Here is a 27,322-nt window from a genome sequence, read left to right as displayed (position 1 = left end):
AGACTGTACCCAGAACTGATGCAAACATGAAAAGTAGGAAAACAAAACACTATGAGCCAGTGACACAGAGATCCTAAAAAAATAGTCCAAAGTGCGTTCATAGATAAATAGGTCAAAGTCTCTCCTTGCCACATCCCTAAACTTGCTCCCAAGAATGATAGCTCTGGGCAGAACTGAATTTCAGGATCACTGTGCGTTGCTCTGAGCCTGATGAAAAGATGGTAAGCATTTTCTGTTTCTACACATCTCTTAGTGAGGGAGTAAAATAAATGGAAAGGACAGGCGTGGGTTCCTGCCTCCCCATCCTGTGTTCCTTCTGCCCATCATAATGTCCAAGAGTATAAATATTTGTAAGATTCTTGATACATGTAGCAGAATTATGTTGTGAATCACGCTTTGATGGAAGCTGATTTCTCTTATAAGGCCTGTAACCTATTCAGAAGGCATGTGCAACTTTTCACAGTAAAACGTGAATGTATAAGAAAAAAGAATAATGTTACCTATCCCTAGCATAAGAATTCAAATGTTAAGGGTAAGATTTGAGGTAGCTGGGAAAGCAATTTAGGGGGCCTATGGCCATATGTTACCAACTTCGGGCCTTCGTATAGAAAACTCCAAGGAGAGTCTCCTTTCATAACAGATTATTTTTCCCTTGAAAAAGGGAATCCGAGTTCATTGACATGAGCTTTTGAATTTCATTATTTCACATACTAGGTACACAAGTGAAACATATCGTTCTTCAATTTCATTGCCTATAAGACTTAAAATAATGTGAGATTTTATTTACCTTTTTAACAGCAACATGTGTCCAGTTCTGTACTCACAAGCAATCTCCTCCTCTAAAAAAAGAATCAAATCCTCTTCTGGATCGGCTTCTTATGATTATGATGTTAGGTAATTGAGTATGGGCTGGAACCACGGATGACAGTAATTCACAGATGGTGAGCTCCTCATGATGGCAAAGGCCCAAGGCATGGATGGGGAGCTAGAATGAAGGAGAAGCTTATCAAAAACAAGGAGATGAAAGACTGAAATGCCAGAGTGCCAGAAGGTCAGCCATGTGGATGCAGGCATCTCCTAGGGTGATGGCAGGGCACACGGCTCAAGGAAAGATGGAGAGTCAGGTGCCCCAAGTTTAGTGAATGAGTAGAGAGACAAGGAGGTTGGTGGACATCAGTATAAGAGGCATGAGATGACATAGCCAGATAGCATTATACCTCACAGGCACAGAAAATCTAGGTAAGGCTTGAGGAGTAACCGTTTGGAAGTTGCAGTGTAATGGGAAAGAGACTGTGGACTGGCGTCCAGATTCCTACACCCAGGGAACGTGGGAAAGCTAACAGCCTACATTTGAAAGAGCCCCAGGGAAGTACTTACTGTCTTCAGAAACAAGCCAGTCTTCAGGTAGGTAAGAAGGCAAAAGGAAAAGTACTAGAAAGTCTGAAGATGAGATTGTTGGTAAAGAACTCTAAAGGAAGCATCAGGAAGATGAGCGAGATAAAGGAGAGGGGAGAAAAGGAAGTAGAGATTGGATCAGAGGAGAGAAATCATGGTTGAACTAAGAGTAAGGGAGAATATAAGTACTGACTTAGTTTTTGGTCCTGACCAGGACCAATGGGCAAATCAACTTAAATAAAAATCTTTATAATACCTTCATGTTGAAAGCTTGAATGGAAGTGGAACAACAACTATATGAGTTCCTCTGAATCCTGGGGGGAGAATGAGCACACGGCAGCGAATCTCAGTGCTGAGAGTGCCTTAGAATCTCCAAAGAACTTCCATAAAACATAGATATCTACGTCCCACTCCCAACCAATTAAATCAAAATCGCTGAGCGTGGACGTGAACACTGGTAGTTTGGGGCAATAGTATTCTTTTTTTTTCCTCAGAGATTTTATTTTTTTATTATTTTTTTAAAGATTTCATTTATTTATTTGAGAGAGAAAGAGAGCACAAGCAAGGGGAGGGGCAAAGAGAGAAGCAGGCTCCTCACTGAGCAGGGAGCCAATGTGGGGCTCGACCCCAGGACCCCGGGAGCGTGACCTGAGCTGAAGGCAGAAGCTTAATCAACTGAGCCACCCAGGCACCCTAGAGATTTAATTTTTAAGTAATCTCCACACCCAATGCAGGTCTCAAACTCACAACCCTGAGATCAGGATCCACGTGCTCTACTGACTGAGCCATCCCCATGCCCTGGCAACGGTATTCTTTTTAAGCTCTCCAGCTACTCTTACAGCCAGGGTTGAGAACCACTGATACAGGGCAGTCGTTCTTGAATTGGCCGTGAACTATGCGGATCACCGTAACCTGGGAACTTGTTAAAAATGCAAATACTCAGGCCTTGCTCCACACTTAACTGAAATCAGAATTCTGATGGTTGGGCCCAGAAACCCATGTGTTCACAAGCTCTCTGGGTGACTGTGATGCTTCCTGAGGTTTGAGAGGCACAGGTACGGGGTAGAGAGCATGGGGAGGGGGCGGGGCTCTACAGCTGCGCAGCCGCCACTGGAGCTGTGCGCGTGCGTTAAGTATCCTTCATGGCCAGCAGCGTTGCCGTCTCAACAGCATTGAATGAGAGTTCTTACTGCTCGAGTCTTTTTACGTACAATTTTGGGGCAGTTTACTAGGCAAAACAAAACCAAAAAACCAAACAACAACAAGAAAAGACACACACAAAAATGTTAGTCTGACTTAAGACTGAACCTTTTTCATATGTTTATTGTTAACATAAATCCTGCATGCTGCGGTTCAAACTATTTTATTTTATTATTTTTTGAACACCTTGTTGTTTATTTTTTTTAATTTAAATTCAACTACTAAACGTATAATGTATTACTGGTTTCAGAGGAACAGATCTGTGATCCATCGGTCTTCTACAACACCCAGTGCTCATTACAGCACATGCCCTCCCTAAAGTCCACCATCCATCCACCCCCTCCCTCCAGCCCCCTCCTCTCTAGCAACCCTCAGTCTGTTTCCTATGATTAAGAGTCTCTTATGGTTTGTCCTAATTTCTTTTATTGGAGTCTAAAATAAAAATAGAGACCAGCCAGTTACTCTCGACAAGAGGGGCAAATACATGGAAAACTTTCAAGGAAGTAGCAAACTCTCCCATCTAGCCGGCTTTATGAAGAATTGTAGGATGACGGTAGTGTTTTAACCATGAACTTTCAACCCGAGAATATGGACATACATGATAACATCTGTTTCTAGTCTCTATTTTTATGAAAAAAGAAAGGGAACCACTCTCAAAAAAAAAAAAAAAATTGGGCTAAAGAAAACTAAGAAGAGGAAATTCCTCAAATTAAACAAGTTGAAATATTGGCAGTAGGTGGAGTAAAGCACACACAGAAATGTGGTGTACATTTCCTGAAAATGTTAGCTGTTCAACGGAAGGGATCATGTTTCATATTTTCTTAAGTAAAGCTTAGCATATCCAGGGTGGTCCATAAGTTTTAAATAATAACAATTTGCTCTCCAATGTGACCTCGTTTAGCTTCCTTCTTCACTGTAACATCTTGAATTTCTCCCAGGGCTTCGTTTGCAATTCACTTAAAAAAGAAAAAAAAGTTAAGAATAAACATATTTAGGGGGGGAAAGGCAAAACAAAACAACAGCTTCTTCAAGTTTGGGCTCAACTGACAGAAAAAAATGTCTTTTCAATTCAGCATACAAACTGTTCATTCAAATCTTCATTACTACTTACCTAGACTAGTAATTGTTTCCTTCCTCCTTTCATGTTGCTTTGCTGAAAGATTAATTTTCTTATTGCAAATTCAAAAGCTCTCAGCAACCTGCCCCCCACTGATAACCCAGGAAGTACAAACAAGCTGTTTACCAGGCAAAGGCCATGGGCACCCAGCTCTGGGGGAAACTACAGGAGAGACAGGAATGTATTGATCTTAAAAACTGAGAAATTCCTAGAGAGACTAAAGGCCATCATCAGCTCTGGGTGGAGAGGCATGCAGAAATGGAGTAATAGGTAAAGAGAGTGCTGCTAGATTGGTCTGCCTCTCTCTCAGATTTCCTTTGGATCCCTGACTGTCTCAGATCCACTGTGAGTCAGAAGCAGCAACAGCCCAGAGAAGGGGGGAGGCTGACTAGTCGCCCTCAGTCCTCAGACCTCCTCAGCAAGCCCACAGAAGGGATAGTAGACCATGTATGAGATAATTGTCCTCTCCCTTTTAAACCTTTAGAGGAGAATCCTGACCAGAGGAATGCCCTTTGGAGGAGCAACCGATAAGTGATTAACTGCAATCTGGTGTCTATGACTCTCTGAACTGGGGCTCATCTTCTAATAGCTTAAAGTCGCAAAAGAGCCATGAACTAAGGCGTGAGCCCTGGTATCTCATCTTTGTACTTGATGACTCCAGAGAAACATCAGCTTGCAACCTAAAATACCTGAGGTTAGAACCATTAGAGAAGGAAAACCACAAACCGAATAATATATATCATACCAAGCAGAAATACCAGAAAAACAGATTAAGGACGTAACCCAAGCACACAACCAAAGTTATGAGAAAGATATTGAGACTACGAAGCAGGAAGAAAAGTCAAAAAGAGAGCCAAATGAAAAGATTAAGTATATTAAGCCCCGCATCGGGCTCTCTGCTCAGTGGGGAGCCTGCTTCCCCCTCTCTCTCTGCCTGCCTCTCTGCCTACTTGTGATCTCTCTCTCTCTCTCTCTGTCAAATAAATAAATAAAAATCTTTAAAAAAAAAAAAAAAGAGCAGACTGAGGAAATCTCCCAGAAATCAGGCGGAAAAAAAGTTTTTTGCATGAAGGATTAAAGTAGACAAGCTAATGTACTGAAAATAGGAATCCAAAAGGAGAGGAAAAGAAAAAAACGGGGAAGGTGTGGGTTGGTTGTAGGGAAGTAATAAAAACAAATACTCCGAATTAAAGAAAAATGAGAGAACTCAGATGGAGAGAACTGAGGGGCCAAAAAGAGAGATTAAGAACTCAGATACAGGTTTGGAAAACTTAAGCACATCAAAGAGTAAAGGAAAATTCTCAGAACTTCCAGAGAAAAAAGAGCCTATCTCCTATAAAGTTACAAGAATCAGACTGGCATCAGATTTTTTTTTTAAAGACTTTATGTATTTATTTGACAGAGATCACAGGTAGGCAGACAGGCAGCCAGAGAGAGAGGAAGGGAAGCAGGCTCCCCGCCAATCAGAGAGCCCGATGCGGGCTCAATCCCAGGACCGGTGCGGGGCTCCATCCCAGAACCCTGGGATCATGAATGGAGCCTAAGGCAGAGGCTTTAACCCACTGAGCCACCCAGGCGCCCCTGGCATCAGATTTTCTTAAGAGCAACACTAGATCCAAATATTTAGGGATTTTCCAAGTATAATTCTGTTCCTGATTTCTAATTTAATTCCATCATGACCTGAAAACACACTTTGTATGACTCGAAGCCTTTTAAATTTATGGCGACTTGTCTTATGGCTCAAAATATGGTCTATCTCTAGCAGACACATCAGCAAAGGAGATATATAGAGGGCAAATGAAGCCATGAAAAGAGGCTCAACACAATTAGTCATTAGGGATATGCAAATTAAAACCATAAGGAACTATCTCTACCCACCAACCATATAAAGTGTTGTCAAGAATCTAGAGAAACTAAAACTCTCCTGTGCTTCCGGTTGGAATGTGAAGTGGTTGGACAACTTTGAAAAATAGTTTGGCCATTTCTTAAGAGGCTAAACAAACACATGCCATCTAACCAGTCATTCTATTTCAAGGTATCGTTCAAGGAAAAACAAAATGTATGTTCATACAAAGACCTGTACTTGAATGCTCCTAGCAAATTTACTGGCAATAGCCCAAACTGGAAACAACCTAAATGTCCATTAGCAGGTGAATGGATAAGCAAATTGCAGTATATTCCCACAATGGAATTGTGGTCAGCAATACAAAGCAGTGAACTATGGATACATACAATAACAGGAACAAACTTCAACATCATTACGCTAAACAAGGCAAAATCAAAGAGTACGTACTGTTTGACCCATTTATATAAAATTCTAGAAAATGCAGCTTATCTATAGTGATAAAAAGCAGATCAGTGGTTGCTTGGGGATGGGGAAGAAGGGCCGGAAAGGCTGTGAGGACAGAATTACAAAAGAGCAAAAGAAAACTTTTGGGGGGAATAAAATATGTCCATTATCTTGATTATGGTGATGGTTTCACAAGTGTATGCATATACTAAAACTTACCAAAATGTATTCTTTCAACTGCAGTTTGTTGTATGTAAATGATACAAAGATAAGTTGTGGGGGTGCCTGTGTGGCTCAATCAGTTTTGCGTCTGCCTTCAGCTCAGGTCATGATCTTGGGGTCATGGAATAGAGCCCCACATCAGGCTTCCTGCTCAGTGGGGAGCCTGCTTCTCTCCCTCAATGCCCCTGCCTCTCCCCACTGCTCATTCTCTCTCTTTCAAATAGATTAATAAAAATCTTTTAAAAATAGAAAAAAAATAAAGTTGTTAATATGAAAAAAGTTACCAAAAACAAAAAATTTTTGTCTGAAAAAGATAGAAGAAAGACAGACCTCCATGTTTTATTTTAAAAATAAACAGAGAAAATAAAATATATATACATATATACATATTTAATGAGGTAGAACTCAAATTCTAGATAATAACAACACAGTGGTGGGGAAGAGAAGCCAAAGGGACAGGAAATGATGTGTATCAGTTGGAGTCCAGTCAAGAGGCAGAAACACAGCTGTTGTTGACAGAGAGTATTTAACATGATTCAGGAACTGCTAGCCAGGTTTTAAAGAATTGAAAAGTTAAAAAGAGATGGGGCATCTCAGTGGCTCAGTCAGTTTAGCATCTGCCTTCAGCTCAGGTCGTGATCCTGGGGTGCTGACATCAAGTCCAGCTATTGGGCTTCTGGCTCAGTGGGGAGCCTGCTTCTCTCCCTGCCTGCTGCTCCCCACTGCTTGTTCTCATTCCCTCTCTCTCTAACAAATAAATAAAAAATACAAAAAATTAAAAAGAATTTTTTAAAAGATTTTATTTTTATTTGGCAGAGAGAGAGATCACAAGTAGGTAGAGAGCCAGGCAGAGAGAGAAGGGGAAACAGGCTCCCCGCTGAGCAGAGAGCCTGATGCAGGCCTCGATCCCAGAACCCTGGGATCGTGACCTGAGCCGAAGGCAGAGGTTTTAACCCACTGAGCCACTTGGGTGCCCCAAATTAAAAAGAATTAAAAAAATAAAGAAAAGAACTCCCTGCTCAGTGGAGAGCCTGCTTCTCCCTCTAGCTCTGCCTGTCTCCCTGCTCATGCTCTCCTCTATGAGATAAGTAAGTAAAATCTTTAAAAAGTAAATAAATAAAATAAAGAACAGAAAAATTAAAAAGGGAACCATCACCATCATACCTTCAGTAGCAACAGTTGTTTCTAGCTTGCCATGGTCCCCACAAGCGTGTGTTAGCCCCAACGCGCCCTCCAGAGAGTGATGCCCTCCTTAGAGCCTTCAGCCTATCTCTTCAGGGCTCCTCCTCTAAAAGTAAAAGTTTTAATAATTTCAATCTCCTCTAATATGCTACAGAAATATTGGGGAACTATGAACACCACTTATTTAAGAAATACTTAAGGAATTTTCGAAGTAAGATAATATAGCATTAAAGTTATGTTTCCCCAAAAAAAGTCCTTATCTTTTAAAAAGATTCACACTGATGGATGCTGGGTGGTGCAGTCAAGTGTCTGACTCTTGGTTTTGCCTCAGGTCATGATCTTGGTGGTAAGATCAAGCCCTGTGTCCGGCTCCACCCTCAGGGCAGAGCCTGCTTGAAACTCCCTTCTTCTCCCTTTGCCCCTCCTGGCCACATGCACTCTCTCTCAAATAAATTAATAAATCTTAAAAAAAAAAATTCATGCTGAAATATTTATAGAGAAAACCATATGATGTCTGTAATTTGTTTCAAAATAATATAAGGGGAGGGATTACTAAAGAAAATGGGGCTATGGATGAAACAAGATTAGACATGAATAGATAACACGTGGAAATTCATTACAATATTCTACTTTTTTATGTTAGAAATTTTCTACTGTAAAGGGTGTGTTTAAGAGCATGCACACAATAATATTTGTATAATAAAAACATGCACAAATAAAATAGAAATATCAAGGGCATTAGAATGGTTGCTACTGGTCAAGGGGAGCTTAGAAATCAGCAGTAGAAGCAAAAGGAAATAAAAATGAAAGAATGAATGAATGAATGAGACAGAAGAGTCCGGCACAGACCAACGACCAATCTGCTATAAACTGAGGAGCACAACTGGCTCAGCCTTCAGCACATTAGAGAAAAACAACAATGACAACAACAAAGTCCTAAGTCTTTAGCATTTTAAGTCCTCTGGGTTTGGATTTGACCTATCACTTAAAACTGATTTTTTAATATTCACCTTCAAAATCTAACATTCCATCAAAACAAAACACTCACTGTTGACTCTGAACAACCCATTCTCTGATTCTATGATGTAGCTCCTGGCGGTCCTGCTGCCTAAAATTCTATGTCCAGGTACCATCTCCACATAGCAAATTTTCACCTCTCCATCAAAGCCTAGCCCATATCCCGGCTCTGCATGATGCTTTCCCCAATGCCCACCTTACAGTGGAGAGAAATTTATGTACAAGACCAAACAACCAACAAAATAGCACCTTATCAGAACTTTCCTTAAAGAGTCATCCTTTTCTAATATATATTAAAAGCTTTTGTTTGTCTGGGCTTTTGGTTTTGCTTTTGTATTTACCATCCATTCTAAAGATCTGGATCTTTCCAGTGTAGTATCCTAGGAAATATATTGCTTGTGTTCATCTGTATATCCCACAAGGCTTAGCACTTGTGTCTCAAATCTTAGAGGTGTTTCCTAAAATGATCAATGGTGGGGAGGGGGGAGGGGGCAGAGAAAAGGAAAGAAGAAAAGAAATGCTGGACTGAACGAGTAAACTGAATTTCAATTCATGGTCAACAAAGCATCCAAGCTCACTTAAAACCATAAATACAATTTAATAACACAAGATGTTATCAATTTTATAATTTTTATTTATCAGCTATCTGGAGCTTCTTTTTTTTAAAGCATTTAAGTGCATGCAGCAAACTGTATGAAAGAAACAAAAATATAAGATAAAAGCTGAAAAATTGGTTCAGAAGTCTTTTTGTTAGTATGCTGTGCCCACATGATGCCTGCTCCAACAGCAGTAATGTGGATGGGTGTTTCAAACTTTTGGATTCGAAGGAGGGGTGTGCTTCCCACTTGCTTGCTCTGTTTACCTCAGCTGACACGCCCAGCAAGAAACAAAAACAGCCATGGGGGCAGAAGAAACTCAGAACATGGTGCATGCCTTTGAAGTGACACTCCTCAGTGCAAGTCCTGTGAATGCTTTTCATAGGTCGGTGTTTGGGCAAGCCATCTGAGCTCCGATTTTCTCTGTTGAGTTTCCTAACCTAAAAGAGGGGTAACAGCTATCATGGTCTGTCATTGACTGCCCCTCTTCAGTTTTCCCTTAAGTGACCTGATGCTTTGGGTGGGGGAAAGGGTGGCTGTTGCAGAGTTTTCTTGTTAAGGAAAGTAATGAAGGGGTTCGAACCACCTGGACATACACCATGGAAACTAGCATCTGGGAGGAAGCTCGACCAAAGAGAGGGTTAAAATGGTCCAGACAGTCAGAAAGGTAAGGAGGTTCCATGGAAGCTTCCCAAAGAGACTTGGAAACCATCGGGCTCTGAGCAGAACTGCTTCCAGATCAAGAAGAGCAAGCAGAGTTTGGCCTTGAGGCCCAGTGCCTTCTGGCCTCTGCACACTGAAGCTATAGAGGCTAGGACAACTCATCAGTACTGGGTGGGCGGCATCAAGGGACCTCCTCGCTCTATGGGCAGACCTCGGCAATCTCCTGTAATCCTGCTTCCTGCCAAAGGAACCAGAGCAGGAGTGAGGGCACATAGGTCCATTGTGGTGACGCCAGAAAGCCAGCTTATATACCTGGTGTAATGCAACCCTTCCAGGACTCCCAGAAATACCTAGCAGATCATGGAAAAGTGGGGAGCCGAGGGGCAGGACTGACAAGTGATCACATTCTGGGCAGAAAAACTGTGATAAGTTGGGTATTAAAATTTTCTTTTTCTTTCTTTCTTTCTTTTAAGAGTTTATTTATTTATTTGTCAGAGAGAGCACAAGCAGGGGGAGCAGTGGGTAGAGGGAGAAGCAGGCTTCCCACTGAGCAAGGAGCCCAGTGCAGAATTCGATCCCAGGACCTGGGGATCATGACCTGAATGGAAGCAGACACTTAACCAACTGAGCCACCCAGTCATCCCCGGTATTTCATTTTGTATGTATTCCAGATGGATGAAGTCAAGACATGCTGCTAACAACAGTATGTATGTCACCCCGTATTTTGTCAATTCTAAGATTCCATTTCTTGTAAATTGCACCATGGATTTAAATCAGAGGGATTCTTTTTTTTTTTTTTTGAGAAAAAAATTTGCCTATGACATCAATCATAAACAATGATTATAAAATAAATCTTGAATTTGGATATCATAAACTATAACAAAGAAGAATCAGAACCAAGGAAATATGATATTTATGCCACTTAACAAACTTTCCTGTTACTCAGGAAATAAAAGATTAATGGTGCTTTTAATGCTTTGATGATGGTGAGAGTCTTTACAAACATTATTGTTCATTTTGAAAGAGGTGTATCCAGTTTTACATAAAGTTTTTATAGAGGTAAGTATGGACTGTAAAAGATTTTTATCAATATTCTTTCCCACTAACTTCATTTTGTTAATGTAAGCTGTTTAAACAGTAACTTTCAGTAGAAAACAAGGTGGTAATTTATACCCCCAAAAAAGGGGTTAAGTACATATTTTATGAAATACTTTCTAAAAGCTTTTGGCATGTTTCATCTTTAGCAACATTAGATGCTACTAAAATTTCATCAGTTTGTTCTTTATGAAAATGTAGGTGTGTCCTAAATAAGTATTTAAGTAACATTTTACCAGGCACAAAACACTATAGGCTTACATAAGACTTAAAAATGAGATGTAGCCCACATACCGTAGAATATTAGCATTAGCATTAAAACAGATATTAAATGGTGAGAAGAGAATGTATATGTATAAGAAGAAGTCAACTTTGGTTAGTTGGGGGATATGAGGAAAAAAGAAATCCCTTCACAACATAATGTTGTTGTTTTTTTCCCTAAGATTTTGTTTGTTTATTTATTTTTTTTGAGAGAGTGAGAGAGAGAGAGAGAGAGAGCGAGCAGAGGGAGAGGCAGAGGGAAAGAGATAAGCAGGCTCTCTCCTTGATCCCAGGGTCCCAGGACTCCGGGATCATGACCTGAGCCAAAGGCAGATGTTTAACCGGCTGAGCCACCCAGGTGCCCCAATAGTTATTCTACCTGTAAAAATTGGTGATTATCATGGTTTACTCCAGGAGATACAAAGACAGTAATAGTTTCTTAAAATGTATAATTATAATAGCATATGTAGAAATATTTACCTCCAGCTACAATTTACTTTTAAAGCTATAGGAAAAGCATGTGTGTGTAATAAAAACAAATGTATTTCTTACTATTACCTATAATTTTCATCAAAGGTGAACAATGTTATTATTCTGGAGTCCTCAATAATGTAAGATTTCAGGATTCAAACTGTTGATAAACATGTTGTTCAGAACATCATTTTCCCAGAGAGGACTTTCCTGAGACCTGGACAGTCACCCCCTGCCCCATCTAAACTAGGTTCTCCTACCCTCATTCTTTTACTGTCATAAAGCATAATGATTTAAATTATGCATTAATTCATATGGCTATTTATTTATTTTTTAAAAACAGAACTCTTTATTCTAACTGAGCATAAACATCAACCAATGTTAGGTCTACATAACATACGGCTCTTTACTTAACACCAGTCTTTTCCTACCCAGCTTAGCTATAAACTGTGAGAGAACTACCAGGTCTTTTGCTCACTTTTTTGTCCCTGCATCTAGCACATACCTGGCACCTAGTAGGCATTTAATAAATATGCTTTAGATCTATTCATATTTTCCCCAGTACCCTTACTTTACTCCTCTACCTACCTCTCTTTATTAACCCATACCTTCCCAGCTCCTCCATTAACCCCTGCAAAGTGTTCACTGACTACTGGAATTCAAAGAATATCACTTGGAAGGAGGAGATGAACCGGTGCAACCAGATGGAGAGCTGCCCTCCAAGATGGCGCCGCCACCACATGAAATGAAGAGGAAATGCCCACAATCCCCAGAAATGCTACAGAAAATTGGGCAATGTCAGGGAAAGAAAGGTCACTGATCTCAGTGTCCTCAGAGCCAACAGCTGACTTGGCAGGAGAGCCCTGGGCCTGGGACCTTTGTTCTCCTATTGTATTGGGAAAGATCCCATGGCAGAGGGACACCTGGAGAACTGGAAGTGGAGAAGCAAGGTGGTGGACACTGGATTTGAATTTGGATTCTGTCCTTTACTAGATATGTAACTTTACAAGTAGGCCTAAATCCTCAAAGCATTGCTTTACTCAACTGGCAAATAGAGATATTGTCACCCAGCTTGTATTGTTGAGAATCAAATGAGAGGATGCTTAAGAGTTTGAATGAATGGGTGAGTTACACTGAGCTTGTAGGTCAGGAATCTAAGACACTATTCCTATCCTATTTCCTTTCTTTCTCTTTATCCCTTTCTTCTTTCTTTCATTTTTCCCTTCTGTTCTTTCTTCCTCTCTCCCAGTTTCTGGTAACGTCTCATAATCTGCACCAGTTTCTATGTCCTTCCCCTGGGACTCTGGAATGCAATACTAACGCGATCCCTAAACTACAAGCCTCAGAGAAAACAAAACATAATAGCCATTGTTTTTTTTTAATTATTTCAGCAGTGTGCTAAGTACAGTTTCAAGAAATCCAGTGTTCATGAATCGTGCAACGACACGTTAACTGAACTGGGCTGTTAACAGCCTTTAAATGTTGAAGTAAATATTTGCTGGCTTACGTTGGCACGTTTCTGCCTTTAAATAAACTACCATATAATCATCTGAATATAAAACAAACAGCCTGAAACTGTCTAAACTAGTCCTAACTTGAAAACTGAAACTTGGAAACCTCAAAGCATATTACTTTAGTTAAAAAGTGATGACCCTGAATCGCCTTCTTTACATCTAGAAATTTTTTTAAAGATTTTTTAAAAAAATAATCTCTACACCCAATGTGGGGCTCAAACTTACATCCCTGAGATCAAGAGTCTCATGTTCTACCGATTGAGCCAGCCAGGTGCCCCATCTAGAAAATTTTTAAATAGACAAGAGAGAGAAACTCTTATTGAAGATTCCATCTTCAAGCAGAATTTATGTTGTTTTCTTACAAGGAAAAAAAAGGGTTTATAAGCAACCTTGGGAGTAATATGATGAGTATGGATTAGCTTATTTATACCTTACAAATTTGACATCATGAAATGTACCAGATTTCTGAAAAATGTGATTCTGTGTACTTTTCCTCTCTAGTTTTACATTCTAGACGCCTTCCACCATCTGTGCTAGGAATTTTTCATCAATACAGTCTACCTGCAGAATAGTATAGTGTAATGTTAGCAAAGTCATGCTATTACTTATCATTTTCATCCCGAGTAATGTTCAAAAAAATAAAAACCTTAATCATGTAACAAGTCCAGTTAATGTAATTAACATCAAATCAAATATTCTTTGACATTTTGACACTATTTTGACTTCCTGAATAAGTTCCATCATAAATCTCCTGTAAACCCTTCAGGCTTTAGATACTGTTTAAATATTATGCTTCTAAGGCCTATAGATCCATAACAGAAACCAAGGACTGTCAAAGGTAACCAAAGCATCGGTCTTTCCATAACATTTCCTACTGATTCTCATTTTGAAGAAATCTAGGAAAGAAGCTATATGTCCTACCTGAAGATAAAAGGGAGTGGGGGGAAATTCTTCAACTGAGAGATTTTTATCCTGAGCTGGAGCAAAGGGAAATTTTCCAGGGCTGGTGGCTTTTTCTGTGTGCAATATAACAGCTGGTAGCTAACTTATTAGCAAAACTAACCAGAAGACATCTGATACACATAAATTGTCATGAAAACAATGAGTGCTATTATTTTCTTCAAAATGGCATCTAAAATTATTGAGTTTATTTTCTTGCTGTCTGTCTTCTCCCTCCAGAAGGAAAGCTCCATGAGAACAGAATTGTTGCCTTTCCCATTCACCCAGGATCTTCAGCATCAAGAACAGGACCTGTGCAGAGTGGGTACCTAGTATGTATTTGTTAAATAAACAAACACAAATTTAATACAGCTGGCAGAGAATTGCCTTAGTTACATAATCATGGAAATTTATATATTGTCCAAACTCCCAGACGCTCTTTGTAGCCCAGATCAACATTGGTACTAATTTCGTTGCTAGTTTATGGACATACTTAATCCGTGTTTTTAAATATTAAAAGACATCTGTAAAAAAATTTTTTCGTTATTTGTTTTGCATAGTGAAAACAAGAGGATAGTGGCCTAACTCTAATAATAATATTATCTTTGTGGACAAATTCTCACATTCAAGTTTTTGGCTATTTTAATAAACATTGAAATCCAATTATCACTCAAAAAAACCTAGTGAATTTCCCTACCATGCATGCCCACACCCACAGGACTTGTCCCCTGACCGCAAAGTGGGCAAGGATGGGCAAGGTGAATCCTGATCAGTTCCCCGCATGTGAAGGAGGTGCATGATGTCTCACATAAGTTATGCTTGGTTTCCTGGACAAGAAAAAGAGCTTTGATATGTGCTTGAGAGACATTTCTGGGCAGAGAATTTTCATTTTCAATACCATGGATTTTAGTGAATGATATGATTATATGGTACTATAAAGGTGGGGTCTTTTACTTAATGAATCTACTTAATGGATTTACTTAATGGATCATTCTTAGGATTTTCCTTTAAAAAGAAACCATTTCTGGGAGTTCCTGGGTGGCTGAGTGGTCACTGGGCGTCTGCCTTCGGCTCGGGTCATGATCCCGGGATTCTGGGATCAAGCCCCGTGTGGGGCTCCCTGTTCAGTGGGAGGCCTGCTTCTCCCTTTCCCACTCTCCCTGCTTGTTTTCCCTCTCTCGCTGTCTCTGTCAAATAAATAAATAAACTCTTAAAAAAAAAAAAAAAGAAACCATTTCTTGAGGGAGGCTCTAGTAGCTCTTATGGTACTCTCACCTCTTAAGGCTATTCTTTATGTGATTGGTGATTCCACCCCTCATCTGCTTTTTGATTTTTCTCTATATCTTCCTCCATGAGCCCAAGACATAGCTCTGACTCTAAAATCCAAAAATTATGAACAAAGAAGTCAAAGGGCATTAGAAAGAGAAAGAGAAATGTATTAAAAAAAAAACCCTTAAAATATCAAATTTAAGAATTTCTTTTGCATAGTCTCAACAAAGTAAAGATGACAACATTTTGAAAGTCTCTGCTGAATGAAATGACACCATCACAATTTGCAGTCAAAAGTCCTGGATTTAAGTACAGGTTCTAGCATTCAACTTTCTTTTAGCTCAGTTTTTTTTTTTTTTTTTCATGTCTAAAATGAACTCGCATTAAAATTCTGTAAGGTGTGAGAATGGGACATATATAGTAAGGCAGCCTATTATATGTTATATTATATGCTATATTAAGACAGCCTATATGTTAAAACCTCTCAAAAGCAGGAGGTCAGATGAGGGTACTGTCAGGAAAGACTCTGTGAGGAGGACATGGGGTGAATGTGAGGGCTCAGGCCATCACCCTGATGAGGAGGGACCTCACCATCTGTCTCAAGCCAGGGGCTCCTCTACCCAGAGAAGAAAGACATTTCCTGGGCTACCTTTCTTTTTGTACTGTTTTCTTAGAAGAAAATTGACTGGGGATATTTTTATAGGGAAAAGCAGGGGGAAAACTATCTGCTAAATCTCAACTCCTGAGGACCTCAGTTTGTGATGAAATATTCACTAATCAATGCCCACTGTCAATGCTGGCAAGGCTGAAGCAATAATGATGCATTCTAGGTGCCTGGGTGGCTCAGTCCATTAAGCGTCTGCCTTTGGCTCAGGTCATGATCCCAGGATCCTGGGATGGAGTCCTGCATCCGGCTCCTTGCTCAGTGGGGAGCACTGCTCGTGCTCATTCGCTCTCTGTCTGACAAATAAATAAAAAATACAAGAAATTAAAAAGAATAAAAAAAATAAAGAAAGACACCCATCTAATATTTAGAGTTAATCCTGATACATGTAAACCAAGGTTGAGATTGGCCCATAGTTTAGATGGGACTAAAATAGGCTGTAGAAGGTATTGCGTGTAGAAAATACTTTCCAGAAGTACAACTGTGTTACTTTTTTTTTGTTTTCGCTTTCAGGAACTGGTCTTATCGAAGCAAAATTGCTTGATATCCAGTACCACTGCTTTTCTAAATGATGTGATTATGATGAGTCCTTTTTCACATTTCATCGGCCACAAATGATGGGGTGCTGTGTGCCACAGTTCAATTATTTGGTGTTATCTAATCTAGAATGAAGTTCACATATATTTATGTGAACGAAGGTAAGTGAAATGGGAGGAAACCGGTAGCGACTAAAATTAAGATCTTAACAAATGTAAAACACATTCTTTAAAGACCATACTCAGATTTGACAATAGGCCTCCTCTGACAATAATTACTCTCCCTGCCAGCCATTGTGACACACTTTATATTACATGTGACAAGGACGGATTTTTAGTTCTGCTTTTTAAATGCAAGACCACCCGAGGTAGAACGGTAGCTAGAAAAAAACAACTGGTTAACACCAACTGTCTCCAATTTCAGGAGAAAGGAAATTGATTTCCAGTAAGGGATTAGCCTGTTGCTACTCCTTTTCACTTTCTTGAGTCATCCCTCATGCCAATTGCTCCAATTGTCTTTTACATTCCTTACTTAGAGCAAACTACCTGAGATCATACACCAGTGAGATGTGCTTTAAATTATGAGGGAGTGAACACCTGAAAGGAGATTAGTCATGTGGTGACACTGAAGATGGGTAATAGGTACAATAGGTATATTACATGGACTTTTCCGCTTGTTTGCAAATGTCTGTAATAAAATGTTGTGTTTCTTTAACCATACTCCAGTGAAAAAGAGGAAATCTACTGGACTCAGCCTACCTTTCCTGTCCCAACACATCAGTCTTGGCATCCTCATCTTCTTGCCTAGCATCTCATAAGAAGGCCAAGATTCTGGACATGTGTTCTGGATTCCATCATGCCTCCTGAGAGATCTTGCTTCTAAAGGCATCCTCTCTCATTTCCATAGAACTTTGGCAACTCTACATGAAAATAATTGTGTTTATACTTTAGAAAAATCCCTATGAACTAAAAGTGGGCTTTGATAACCAAGTTGACAGGGGTCTGTGCTTTGTTGACTTCGAATGGACAATTGCACAGCTCAACAACATGTGTTGGAAATACCACATAATACAAAAAGATTTGTACTTTTCAACTAATTTAGTAGCATTGACATTAGAGAATGTTTAGGTTGGAAGGGAAACCTCATTTGAACAGGTGAAGAAGGAAGGGTCCCTGATGATAAGAAATACAACTTTACTTAGATTGGGCGGGTTACCCTGAGCTAGGGTGAAGACCATAGTCTTTTGGGTGCTGCACTTCTATGATAAAAGCCCTGGGGTACTTCAATGTACTCAAATCAAATTCCAAGTATAAGCAGTCGTAGGGGGAAAATGCTTTATGCATCTTATGCATTTTTGTACTGTGTACACATGAGTTAAGAGATAGCGGTTTATTTCTACCAATGAATTAAAATACAAAGCAAGAAAATCTTAAACACCTGTCTGAACAGAGGTCTTTTGGGGGTAAGGAAGTGTCAAAGGAGAGGAGGGCTTAGTGGAGGCAAAATCAAGAGCCAGGAAGAGACCCCAGAAAGATACCCTCAGCTTCACCCAAGCCATGAGGTATAGTAGAAAGTAAACCAGAGTTCAGATCCCTGGCCACTGCCTGTTAGTTACTATTACTAGATCTCAGTTGCCTTATCTATAAAATTATAGCAACAACCAAGGTTGTTCTACGGATTCTAGATCAAAGTGCTTAGCATAAAGCAGGTGCGCCATGAAGAGTAAATTACTGAGACCCCCGGGAGAGTATCTACGGGATGTTGAAACCAAAGACAACAATAGAGTTGGGGCAGGTAACCCAAGGGGCTTGAACCTGTAAACCCCCACCCTCAACCCAACCCACCCCACCGCAGAGACCCTTAGGCACAGGCCCTCTGCTTTCCTCATTAGATCTCTGCGCCAGCTCCACGATCTCAGCGGAGAGGCTGACTCAGGGAAAATTGGAACCGGCGTGACCACAGGGAAATGTATTTTTTTCTCCTTGCGGAGAGGCCTTAAAACCAACAAGTCTGAAATGGCTGCTGCAACCCTCTCAGCAGCGGTGGAGGTGGGGGAGTGAGAAGATTGGAGTGCCGAGACTTTGCCCCCGAGCAGCATCCCCGGCATTGACCTCTAGCACGGAACCCGCACGGAGTGCTGAGTCACTGGGAGCCGGCACCGCGCGCCTGGAGGCGGGCCCGGCGCAGTCACGTGGCGAGGGCTCTATCACAACAACGACGAGGCGTGCAGCGCCCGCGGCCCGCGCCGCTTCCTCCCGCGACTGAGCCGGTCTCGGAGCATGCTCAGCTCTACCCCGCGGTTGCGCCGCGTCGCCAGGCTCCCGGCTCCACGGTCCGCGTTTTCCGGGCAGTCCTGGAGGCGGGGCTTGCAGCTGTACCCCGTGTAGGAGGCGGGGAACCCTTGTCCGGATCGCCGCTGGCGATGGTTGATTCAGGGGGACTGAGTTCGGGTTTTTTTTTCTGCGGAGTATGTGAACAGGCATCCGCCGTTGGGCAGGCCTGGAGAAGAGCTGATTGTGCAATCTACGAGCGCCTTTTCCGCTTAGCGATCATGAAAACCCTAAAAGATCTGCCCGGGGCTGGTCGCTGAAAACTTACTCATAGGAGTGCAGAAGGAGAAGTAAACTTAAAAATGAAAAACGCGGTCAAATAGAGGGGATTGATGGTTGTTGGATGTGACTTCTGTTGATCTGTGGTGGGTTCACCTCCACACGTCCCTCCACCTGTAACAGTAATTGGTAAAGGTACTGCGGCGACCATGCTTTAACTTTGACGTAACTGCCCGATAGTGCCACCGTGCCGCACCCGATTTGAGACTGAACAGAGCGCGGGGGCCCTTCAGAGTGCTGGCTGAATTCGGGTAGGAGAGGCCCCCTTTTGTGTCAACCGGAATCTGGGGCTGAATGACTCAAATTACAGTATTAACTGTCACTACATTCAGTACCTCTTAGAGCTTTGGCTAGACTTGAACTTAGTCTCTTACTGAACCACCCTTGTGCCTGTATTCTTCATTAAAACGAAACTGATATTCTCCCAAGAGCCCAGCTTCAGGTATTGTGAGGAAATCCAGCAGGTGTAGGAGAAACGTGTGCGCGTTGCAAAGTGTAAATGTCTACACCTGCTCTGTTTCAATTAAGTGGAATGCGAGCCACAGTGATAATCTTAAATTTCTCATTAACCACCTTTAAAAACTAAAAAGAAGCAGGTGAATTAGTTTAAGCACTATACTGTATCTTAACATATCCAAAATACAGTTACAACATGTAGTCAATATATGATTATTAATGAAATATTTACATTTTTATTTTGTACTGTCTTTGAATCTAGTATGTGCATTACAGTCACAGTACCTCTCCTAGGCCACTAAATTTTATTGGAAATACTCGATCGATTTCATTGGAAATACTGGAAATACTCGATCCATGTCATAAACTTAACAGACCCAAAAGTAAATTCACATTCCCAACCTGCTTCAAATTTATGTAAAAGTTTTCCAGTAACCAAATGGATTATCAATTTTGAAATTTAAGTCGGTTAAAATAAAACTAAAATTCAGTTTTACAAATTAGCCATGTGTCAAATGCTCAGTAGCCGCATGTGGTTGATGGCTATTGTGTTGAACAGTGCAGACCTATGCAAATGTGAGATGAGATTTTGAGAATAAAAAATCATCTTTTAGGTCCCTCACCTGCATATGAAACATGAGCAACACTGCCCCCCAACTCCCCCCACTCCCTGCCTTCCATAGGAAGTCAAGATTTATACAAGCACTTTTCTTTCTTTTTTTTTTTTAAATATTTATTTATTTGACAGAGAGAGATCACAAGCAGGCAGAGAGGCAGGCAGAGAGAGAGGAGGAAGCAGGCTCCCCGCCGAGCAGAGAGCCCGATGTGGGACTCGATCCCAGGACCCTGAGATCATGACCTGAGCCGAAGGCAGCGGCCCAACCCACTGAGCCACCCAGGCGCCCTACAAGCACTTTTCTATTAAAAAAAAAATCAAAATATAAATCATCTCTATCCCAGAGGAAGTCACTAGTGTGGAGATATCTTTAAAATGATTTTATCCTAATGTAGAAACAGATGCATGTACAAATGCAACCAAATTAAGGAGAGGAATAACAGGGACTCAACAGATAAACAGGAATGTGTCAGGTGGACAATTCCAAGCAGAGAAAAACAGTGGAAGGCCAGGACTGAACAAGCCGGGTGATATTGGTGCAGAGGGTAAAGGAAGAGTGGGTGCAGTAGCTGAGGTTCCTGAGTCAGCCATGAACAAGCTAGAATGAGGCTTCGTTTTTATTCTTGCTGTGTGCTCTGGATGGAAACATGTCCCGAGCTTCAAACACCCCCACAGCCCTGCCCCCCTCCGCACGCCACACATACACACACTCCACTGCGGAAATTACAGCCAGACCTTGGGTATCCATGTCTCCAATCCCTGAGAAGGATACATCCACTATGAAGGGGTATGGAAGAAGAAAGAGAGTCCTACACCTCTGTACTCATTCAGCAGTTAATGAATGCTTACTAATGTTAGCTTTGTAGTTGATGGAAGTGAGCACAATAAATACACACTTTCTGGCCTTAGTACGTGTGTGATCTAGTTGCTGTCTCTTTTTCCCTCCTTGACATCATCACTCTGTCAACACAGATTTATGGGGGTGAGGTACCGCCTTTCTCTTTCCCACCAGGACAGGATCAACCCAGTTGTTTCTAATATTTTCTCCCTAGTAAGCTCATGAAAACATTTTAGTCACATAATGGATGAATATTAGCTTTGGATGGGGGATATGCTGTTGGAGATGATTCCTTTAAATATCCATCTGAAGATGTTGACAAAGTCCCTTTTGTTGCCATGAATGGTGTCTGGGCCATCCAAAGACTTTATGTCATCAAATAATTAATTTAGAGAATACACAAATACTTGCAATACATACACATTGTATATACATAAACCCTGTAGACAAATTGATTCCTCTTAACAGCCAGGTAATTTATTGGCCATCGACTCTAAGCACATCTGCATCGTGCAGGCTCTTACAACATCCATAAAAGACAGAATTCATATAATTTTACACGGGTATGGAGATAACGTGCCCAAGACCTCACAGTCAGTAAATAGTGGAAACTAGAATTGAACAGGTGTTTCATCTGACTCCCAAGCTATGATTGTTATTACCATACCCGGCAGCTCTCACCTGTTTTTTATGAGCGTGAGGTCTTTTCTCACCTCAAAATGAATACATTGGGTTGTTCATCAATTCAAATAACCAAATTTCTTCCCCAGCCCAGAGTTTATCTCTTTGGGTTAGAGAACACAGGTTTTTCCCTATCTCCTTTGCTTAAAGCGTGCGGGACCTCGCTCCCCACACCCCCGCCCCTTTGACTCCGCCCCAACCACGCCAGCGCACGCCTCCTCCTAGGCCTTCTTTGAGGCTCTTTGGGCGCTCGGCCACGCCTCCTCTCCTGCACCGCCTTCTTTCCCCGCCCCCGCCCGTAATCTATAAAATCCGGAGCTACGGATCGCACCCTGGAGCTGCGAGTGAGCAGATAGGAAAACTGGGCATGCTCTGTGGCGGCGCAGGTCTCGGTCACAAGTAGGAAGAAGCCAGTGCACGACACCGGTAAAGAGAAGCGAGAGCCGCTGCCGCACTGTGGCTATAGAGTCCGTCGCCGCCGCCTCGGAGCAGCAGCGGGACGGGAGCCGGAGCGGGCGAAGGGCGAGGCCGCCGAGCCGAGAGCCATCCAGCTTGCCCTCCCGTCCTCTGCCTCCGTGTCCGCGCGGCGCGCCGGACCCCTGAGTCGGTCACCTGGGCTGCCAGGACCCCGCGCGGGGGAGCGGAGCAGACCCTCCCTCCGCCAGCTGTGGTCCAAGGGCGCCCCCACGGGGCGGAGCAGCCGCTGCCTCTGCAGCTTTTAGCGGGCAGCTGAGTGTCGGAGTCGCGCCGCGCGCGCTGAGCCAGCGGCCGCAGTCAGCCCCGAGGAGAAGGAGGGGGCAGCCATGGGGCTGCTGTCCCAGGGCTCGCCGCTGAGCTGGGAGGAGACGAAGCGCCACGCCGACCACGTGCGGCGGCACGGGATCCTCCAGTTCCTGCACATCTACCACGCAGTCAAGGACCGGCACAAGGACGTGCTCAAGTGGGGCGACGAGGTGAGCGCCCGCGGCTTCCGCCCCCGCCGGGCGCCCCTGTCAGGCCACCTCGCGTCTCCTTTGTTCGGCGAGGCGCGCCCTGCGCCCCCACGGCGGTCCGCGTCCTGCGGTGCGCCCCGAGGGTCCCCGGACGCGTCCCTGCCCGGATGCGCTGTCCCTGCTCTTCCTGGACAGTCGTCCGGGGCTCTCCTGAGCGTGGGGCCCTGCCCGAGCCTTCTCACTAGACTTACCTCTCCCATTCATTCATTCTTAGGGTTTTCCCCTTCGTTGAACAAATGGGTTAGGCGCTGGGAGGGCGCGAGCGTGAGCAAGTGTGACATTTGGTGCCTCCAGGAGTTTTCAGTCAGGTGTATCTGCCGGGCCCTGTATAGCGGTGTAGCGTCCGGTGTCAAAATGCGCTTTTGCGATCAGTGAGGAGGGACCAGGTTGTCCTAGAAGGGCGGTTGCTGCTAGGATTCAGGTCTTCAGGATGTTCGCTTCTGCCCCATCTCCTGCAGGTTCCTTTTTAAACCTCCAGCTGCTTCTCATCAGCTCCCTCTCACTCTCTTCACACACCCTCTCTCACCCTCCACGCTTTGCCACCACTTTATAGGCATAGAACAGGAATTACAACTCGGTTTTCCTCAAGAGGACGAAACTTCTTGTACCTCCATGGGAACTCTTGAAGCTTCGCAATTGGGATTTGTTAGTGCCTTTCCGTGGCCTCGATCCTCTACAGATCAGTGTTTCAACATGTGTTCTGCCTAGAGCTGAAATGTCTTTGAATTTTCAATTTGTTGAACTATTGTTTATTGGAATGACGTGGAAAGCATTGCCCACCCCCCCCCCCCTTTAGTTTTCTTCTGCCAAAGCTTTTTGTGCCCTCTTTCCGTTTTTTAAAGTCACATGTAGATACCATTCAGATAATCAGGTGCTTTTTTGAAAAGTGTTTTTTGTTTTTTGGGGTTTTTTTGTTTGTTTGTTTTTTACCATTTGTGTTACATCGCTTGCTCAGGTGCAAACTTCTCTCTTAGTTGATGTTATTACTCTTGACCCAGGCGTCGGGTAGTGCTTCTCTGAGGCAATATCTGTTTCCTTGTAAAATTAATTTGTCGGTTTCGAAAGTTGGACGATAATTCTGATTTTTACAGTTGAATTGCGGTGTTTTAAGTTTCAAAAGTATAATAGCAATTCACATTTATACTAGAAAGGGTTTGTCATACTTTGGACAGAAAAGATGTGTGGTATTGTGTTCGGTAATTCTTCAGTTTCATTCTGAAGTTCCTTATTGCTTCATAGCATCTGATGTTGTGTGTTCATTTGCCTATTGTGTGCATTTAGTCATCTGTGCTCTATCCCCCAGGTCCTGGATTTTTTTTTTCTGTCCCACATCTCTTTGCTTCTTTTCCCCCTAATAAACCAGCGTCTTTTGGAGTAGGGAATTTTGCAGGTCATGATCCATGAGCAGGTTGACAGACAAATTTAGGTTCTCCTTGACTTTTTTTCCTCTCCAGAACTTTAAAAAAAAAAAAAAGTGAAATGGAATCAGATGAAGAGGACTACTTTGTCATAAAGAGGCAGCGTAGCATGTCAAACTTCTGAGTTATTTGAGGGTGCATGTGAGCAGGTCTGTATAGAGCCGCATGTAAATTATTTCTTAGTATGGTTGCCAACTTAAGGAGTTTGTAAACCAGAGTCTCTTATTTATCATGGGAGGCTTCCTTGATGAGATGAGCCTAAGCAAAAGAGGAGGAGAGACATTAACTGCTTCGGTCTTGGCGCCATTCCTCGCACAGAGGAACTCACAGATCACATCTGCTGAAGTAGAAGTCTGCAGGCAAGGTCCGGCGGCAAGCAACCCGTGTTGTGTGCAGAGGTCTTGAGAAGTCACTGAGAAACCTGCTGGGTAGATGGATAAAGTGGAGAAGGGTGTGGTGGGTGGTGTGGCCCTTGGAGATGGAGGATGGCTTTGCCAGGCAGAAAATGGTGTTTGAGATGTGATATGTTGGACTGCTTGGAGTGATACCAAATGACTGCTTTTTGTGGGAACTTTTGGTCTTAGAAGCCAAAAAAAAAAAAAAAAAACCCAAAAAACAAAAAATACCTAAAACCATGGTTAGGAGACCCTGCCACTGTTGGAAATGCTTAGCCCTAGTTCCTAGGACAGTATTTGTATCTGGTAGTGTTTATCAGAAAGAAGCCTGGATTTGTAATGTCACTTGTGTCGTATTCCAGAGCCTGCCAAACTGCCTGTGTGATTGTGAGCCTTAGTTTCCTCTTGTGGAAAAATGACAGGGTTGGACTCACCTAGCTTTTGTAGTTTGAGTAAGAACAGTTTCAATAACATTTTTTTTACATTAAAAATTTTAATTTTTTTAATGTACACATTTTTTAAATGTACAAATTTTAACTAGAATGTTACTTTTTTGAAATTCACCTGTAGATAGTCTTTAGACTCTTAAAGCAAAGACTGCAAATCGCTGAGGTAAAAATGGGTTGTATTCTAAAGGTATATGGGGGCGTTTTAGAAATCAGAAGTATTATCCTGTGACAACCTTATGAATGCGTAGATTCCCAAATCAGCTTACAGATGAATGTTTCACGTTTGGTGAAACAGGTCCTAACCCTAGCCACCATTTGTTGTTTCTGGAGGAGATAGAAGTTCTAACTCTGGGTTGCGGGGAGAACACTTCATTTTGCTCCAGGATGGGGGGGTACTGTAGGGGAGAGGTAAGATGGATGTTCCTGGGTGCTCTTTTTGTCTGCTAAGCATTCTACTCTACATATGCAAAAAAAAAGGCACTTATCTTTTCATAGCATACAAACTTTTCAGGTGCAGATTTTGTTCATAACTGGAATTCGCCCATTAAAAGACAGACTTAGGAAACGTAGGCTGCAAATGTGGCAGTAAGTACAACTTTTGAATTCACTCTAGTGTTACGTGCCCGCCAGGCTCTTTCAGCTACTTAACAGCAGAGGCATTATCAGAATTGAAATCTGGCTGACTTCAGGTCCCTGTCTTAAACACGTAATACTAGGTTTTGGATTATTTACAATGTGTGAGATTTCATCAAATCTCCTTTTACAGAGTTCACACTATAGGTTGTAGAGGTGTCAGAAAACAACATTTAAAAGCAAATGTATAGTTTTTCTAATTTCTTTTTAACCCAGTGTAGTGGCTCTCAAAGTTAAGGTAAATTGTCCTCTAGTTAGCAGAGAAGTGCATGTAAACTTAGGAAAATAAAACATGTCTTTGATATTTGAGTTTATTCTTACCATGCATAAAGCCAGTAAAGCCGGGGTGGGATATGTTAAGGGCTGAAATGTCATCCATTGAGTTTGAAGGACAAATTTGCCTGCGTAGATTAAGAATGCTTTAAGTGACTATTTAGAAAATGCATTGTTAATTAATAAGCTTATGATCCTATAAAAAATAACGTAACTCTGAGCTATAAATCTAGAATAGACAAAAACATTTTCGTTTGAGTGTAAATTAATGTGTAGCTTTGGACAAATTGCTTTATCTCAACCTCAGTTTTTTAAATCTATAAGTAGGGATGATAATGCTTTATAGGGTTAAGATTAAATGAGATAATGTTGATGAAATGGTTTACAAGTGTCTTGCCTTTTGAGTGAAGGCTCATAAATGATAACTTGTTCACTTGGGTGTTTTAAATGTCTGCTATATCTTATTTAAATAACAACGGTCAAGCAGACTCTTAACGATTGAGCATAAACTGAGGGTTGCATGGGGGAGGGATGGATTAAACAGTGATGGGGATTAAGGAGGGCACTTGTGATGAACCCCCGGATATTTGTGTGTAGGTGATGAATCACTAAATTTTACACCTGTAACTAATACTACTGTTAGCTAACTGCAATTTAAATAAAAACATGAAGGAAAAATTTAAAAAATAGCCATGGTCATTGGGGAATGAAGCATTCCGTGTACGTGGACATTTTTTCAGCCAGTTAACTTATATTTGTTTTTTCAGGTATAATTATATTCCATTAGCTTAGTTATTTTTGATGGTATTGATGGTGTTTGGAAAGTGCAGTATTTCTGAATTGCACTTAAATCTAAATTGTGTTTTTTAATGCATTACTGGACACGGACTAGAATTAAATGGTGAGCACAAATATTTCTTTTTTTTTTTTTTTTTTAAGATTTATTTATTTGACAGATAGAGATCACAAGTAGGCAGAGAGGCAGGCAGAGAGAGAGAGGAGGAAGCAGACTCTCTGCTAAGCAGAGAGCCCGATGCGGGGCTTGATCCCAGGACCCTGGGATCATGACCTGAGCTGAAGGCAGAGGCTTTAACCCGCTGAGCCACCCAGGCGCCCCGAGCACAAATATTTTTCTTTTTTTTTTATAAGATTTTATTTATTTATTTGACAGAGAGAGAGAGATCACAAGTAGGCAGAGAGTCAGGCAGAAAGTGAGGGGGAAGCAGGCTCTCTGCTGAGTAGAGAGCCCGATGTGGGGCTCGATCCCAGGACCCTGAGATCATGACCTGAGCCGAAGGCAGCGGCTTAATCCACTGAGCCACCCAGGCGCCCCACACAAATATTTCTTAATAGTCATTAGGAATGTTCAGGTTTCTTACATAGGTCATTGAGTATTTTGTGACCTATAAAGCAAAGTTTTATCTTTCTGTTACTTTGCTATCACTGTGGACATTGTTTTAACAGTATTCATGTGTCTCTAAAGCACAGTGCTGAAATCAAGGAAAAATAAATTTGCGTCTGAACTTTTCA

General features: G+C 41.9%; 1 protein-coding gene across 1 annotated transcript in view; it reads left to right on the top strand.

Moving 5' to 3' along the window:
• The first annotated feature begins 21,972 nt into the window (after positions 1–21,972).
• Positions 21,973–27,322, top strand: part of GCLC (glutamate-cysteine ligase catalytic subunit) — a 47,977-nt gene continuing 42,627 nt past the window's right edge. Inside the window, exon 1 of the mRNA XM_046004725.1 lies at positions 21,973–22,585. Coding sequence (XP_045860681.1) covers positions 22,436–22,585 — 150 coding nt within the window. The 5' untranslated portion in view covers positions 21,973–22,435. The remainder of the gene's footprint in view (positions 22,586–27,322) is intronic.

The sequence above is a fragment of the Meles meles genome, chromosome 5, assembly GCF_922984935.1.
Source record: "Meles meles chromosome 5, mMelMel3.1 paternal haplotype, whole genome shotgun sequence".
Classification (NCBI taxonomy): Eukaryota; Metazoa; Chordata; class Mammalia; order Carnivora; family Mustelidae; genus Meles; species Meles meles.
Note: the sequence above shows the minus strand (reverse complement) of the source record. Positions and strands in the feature narration are given on the sequence as shown.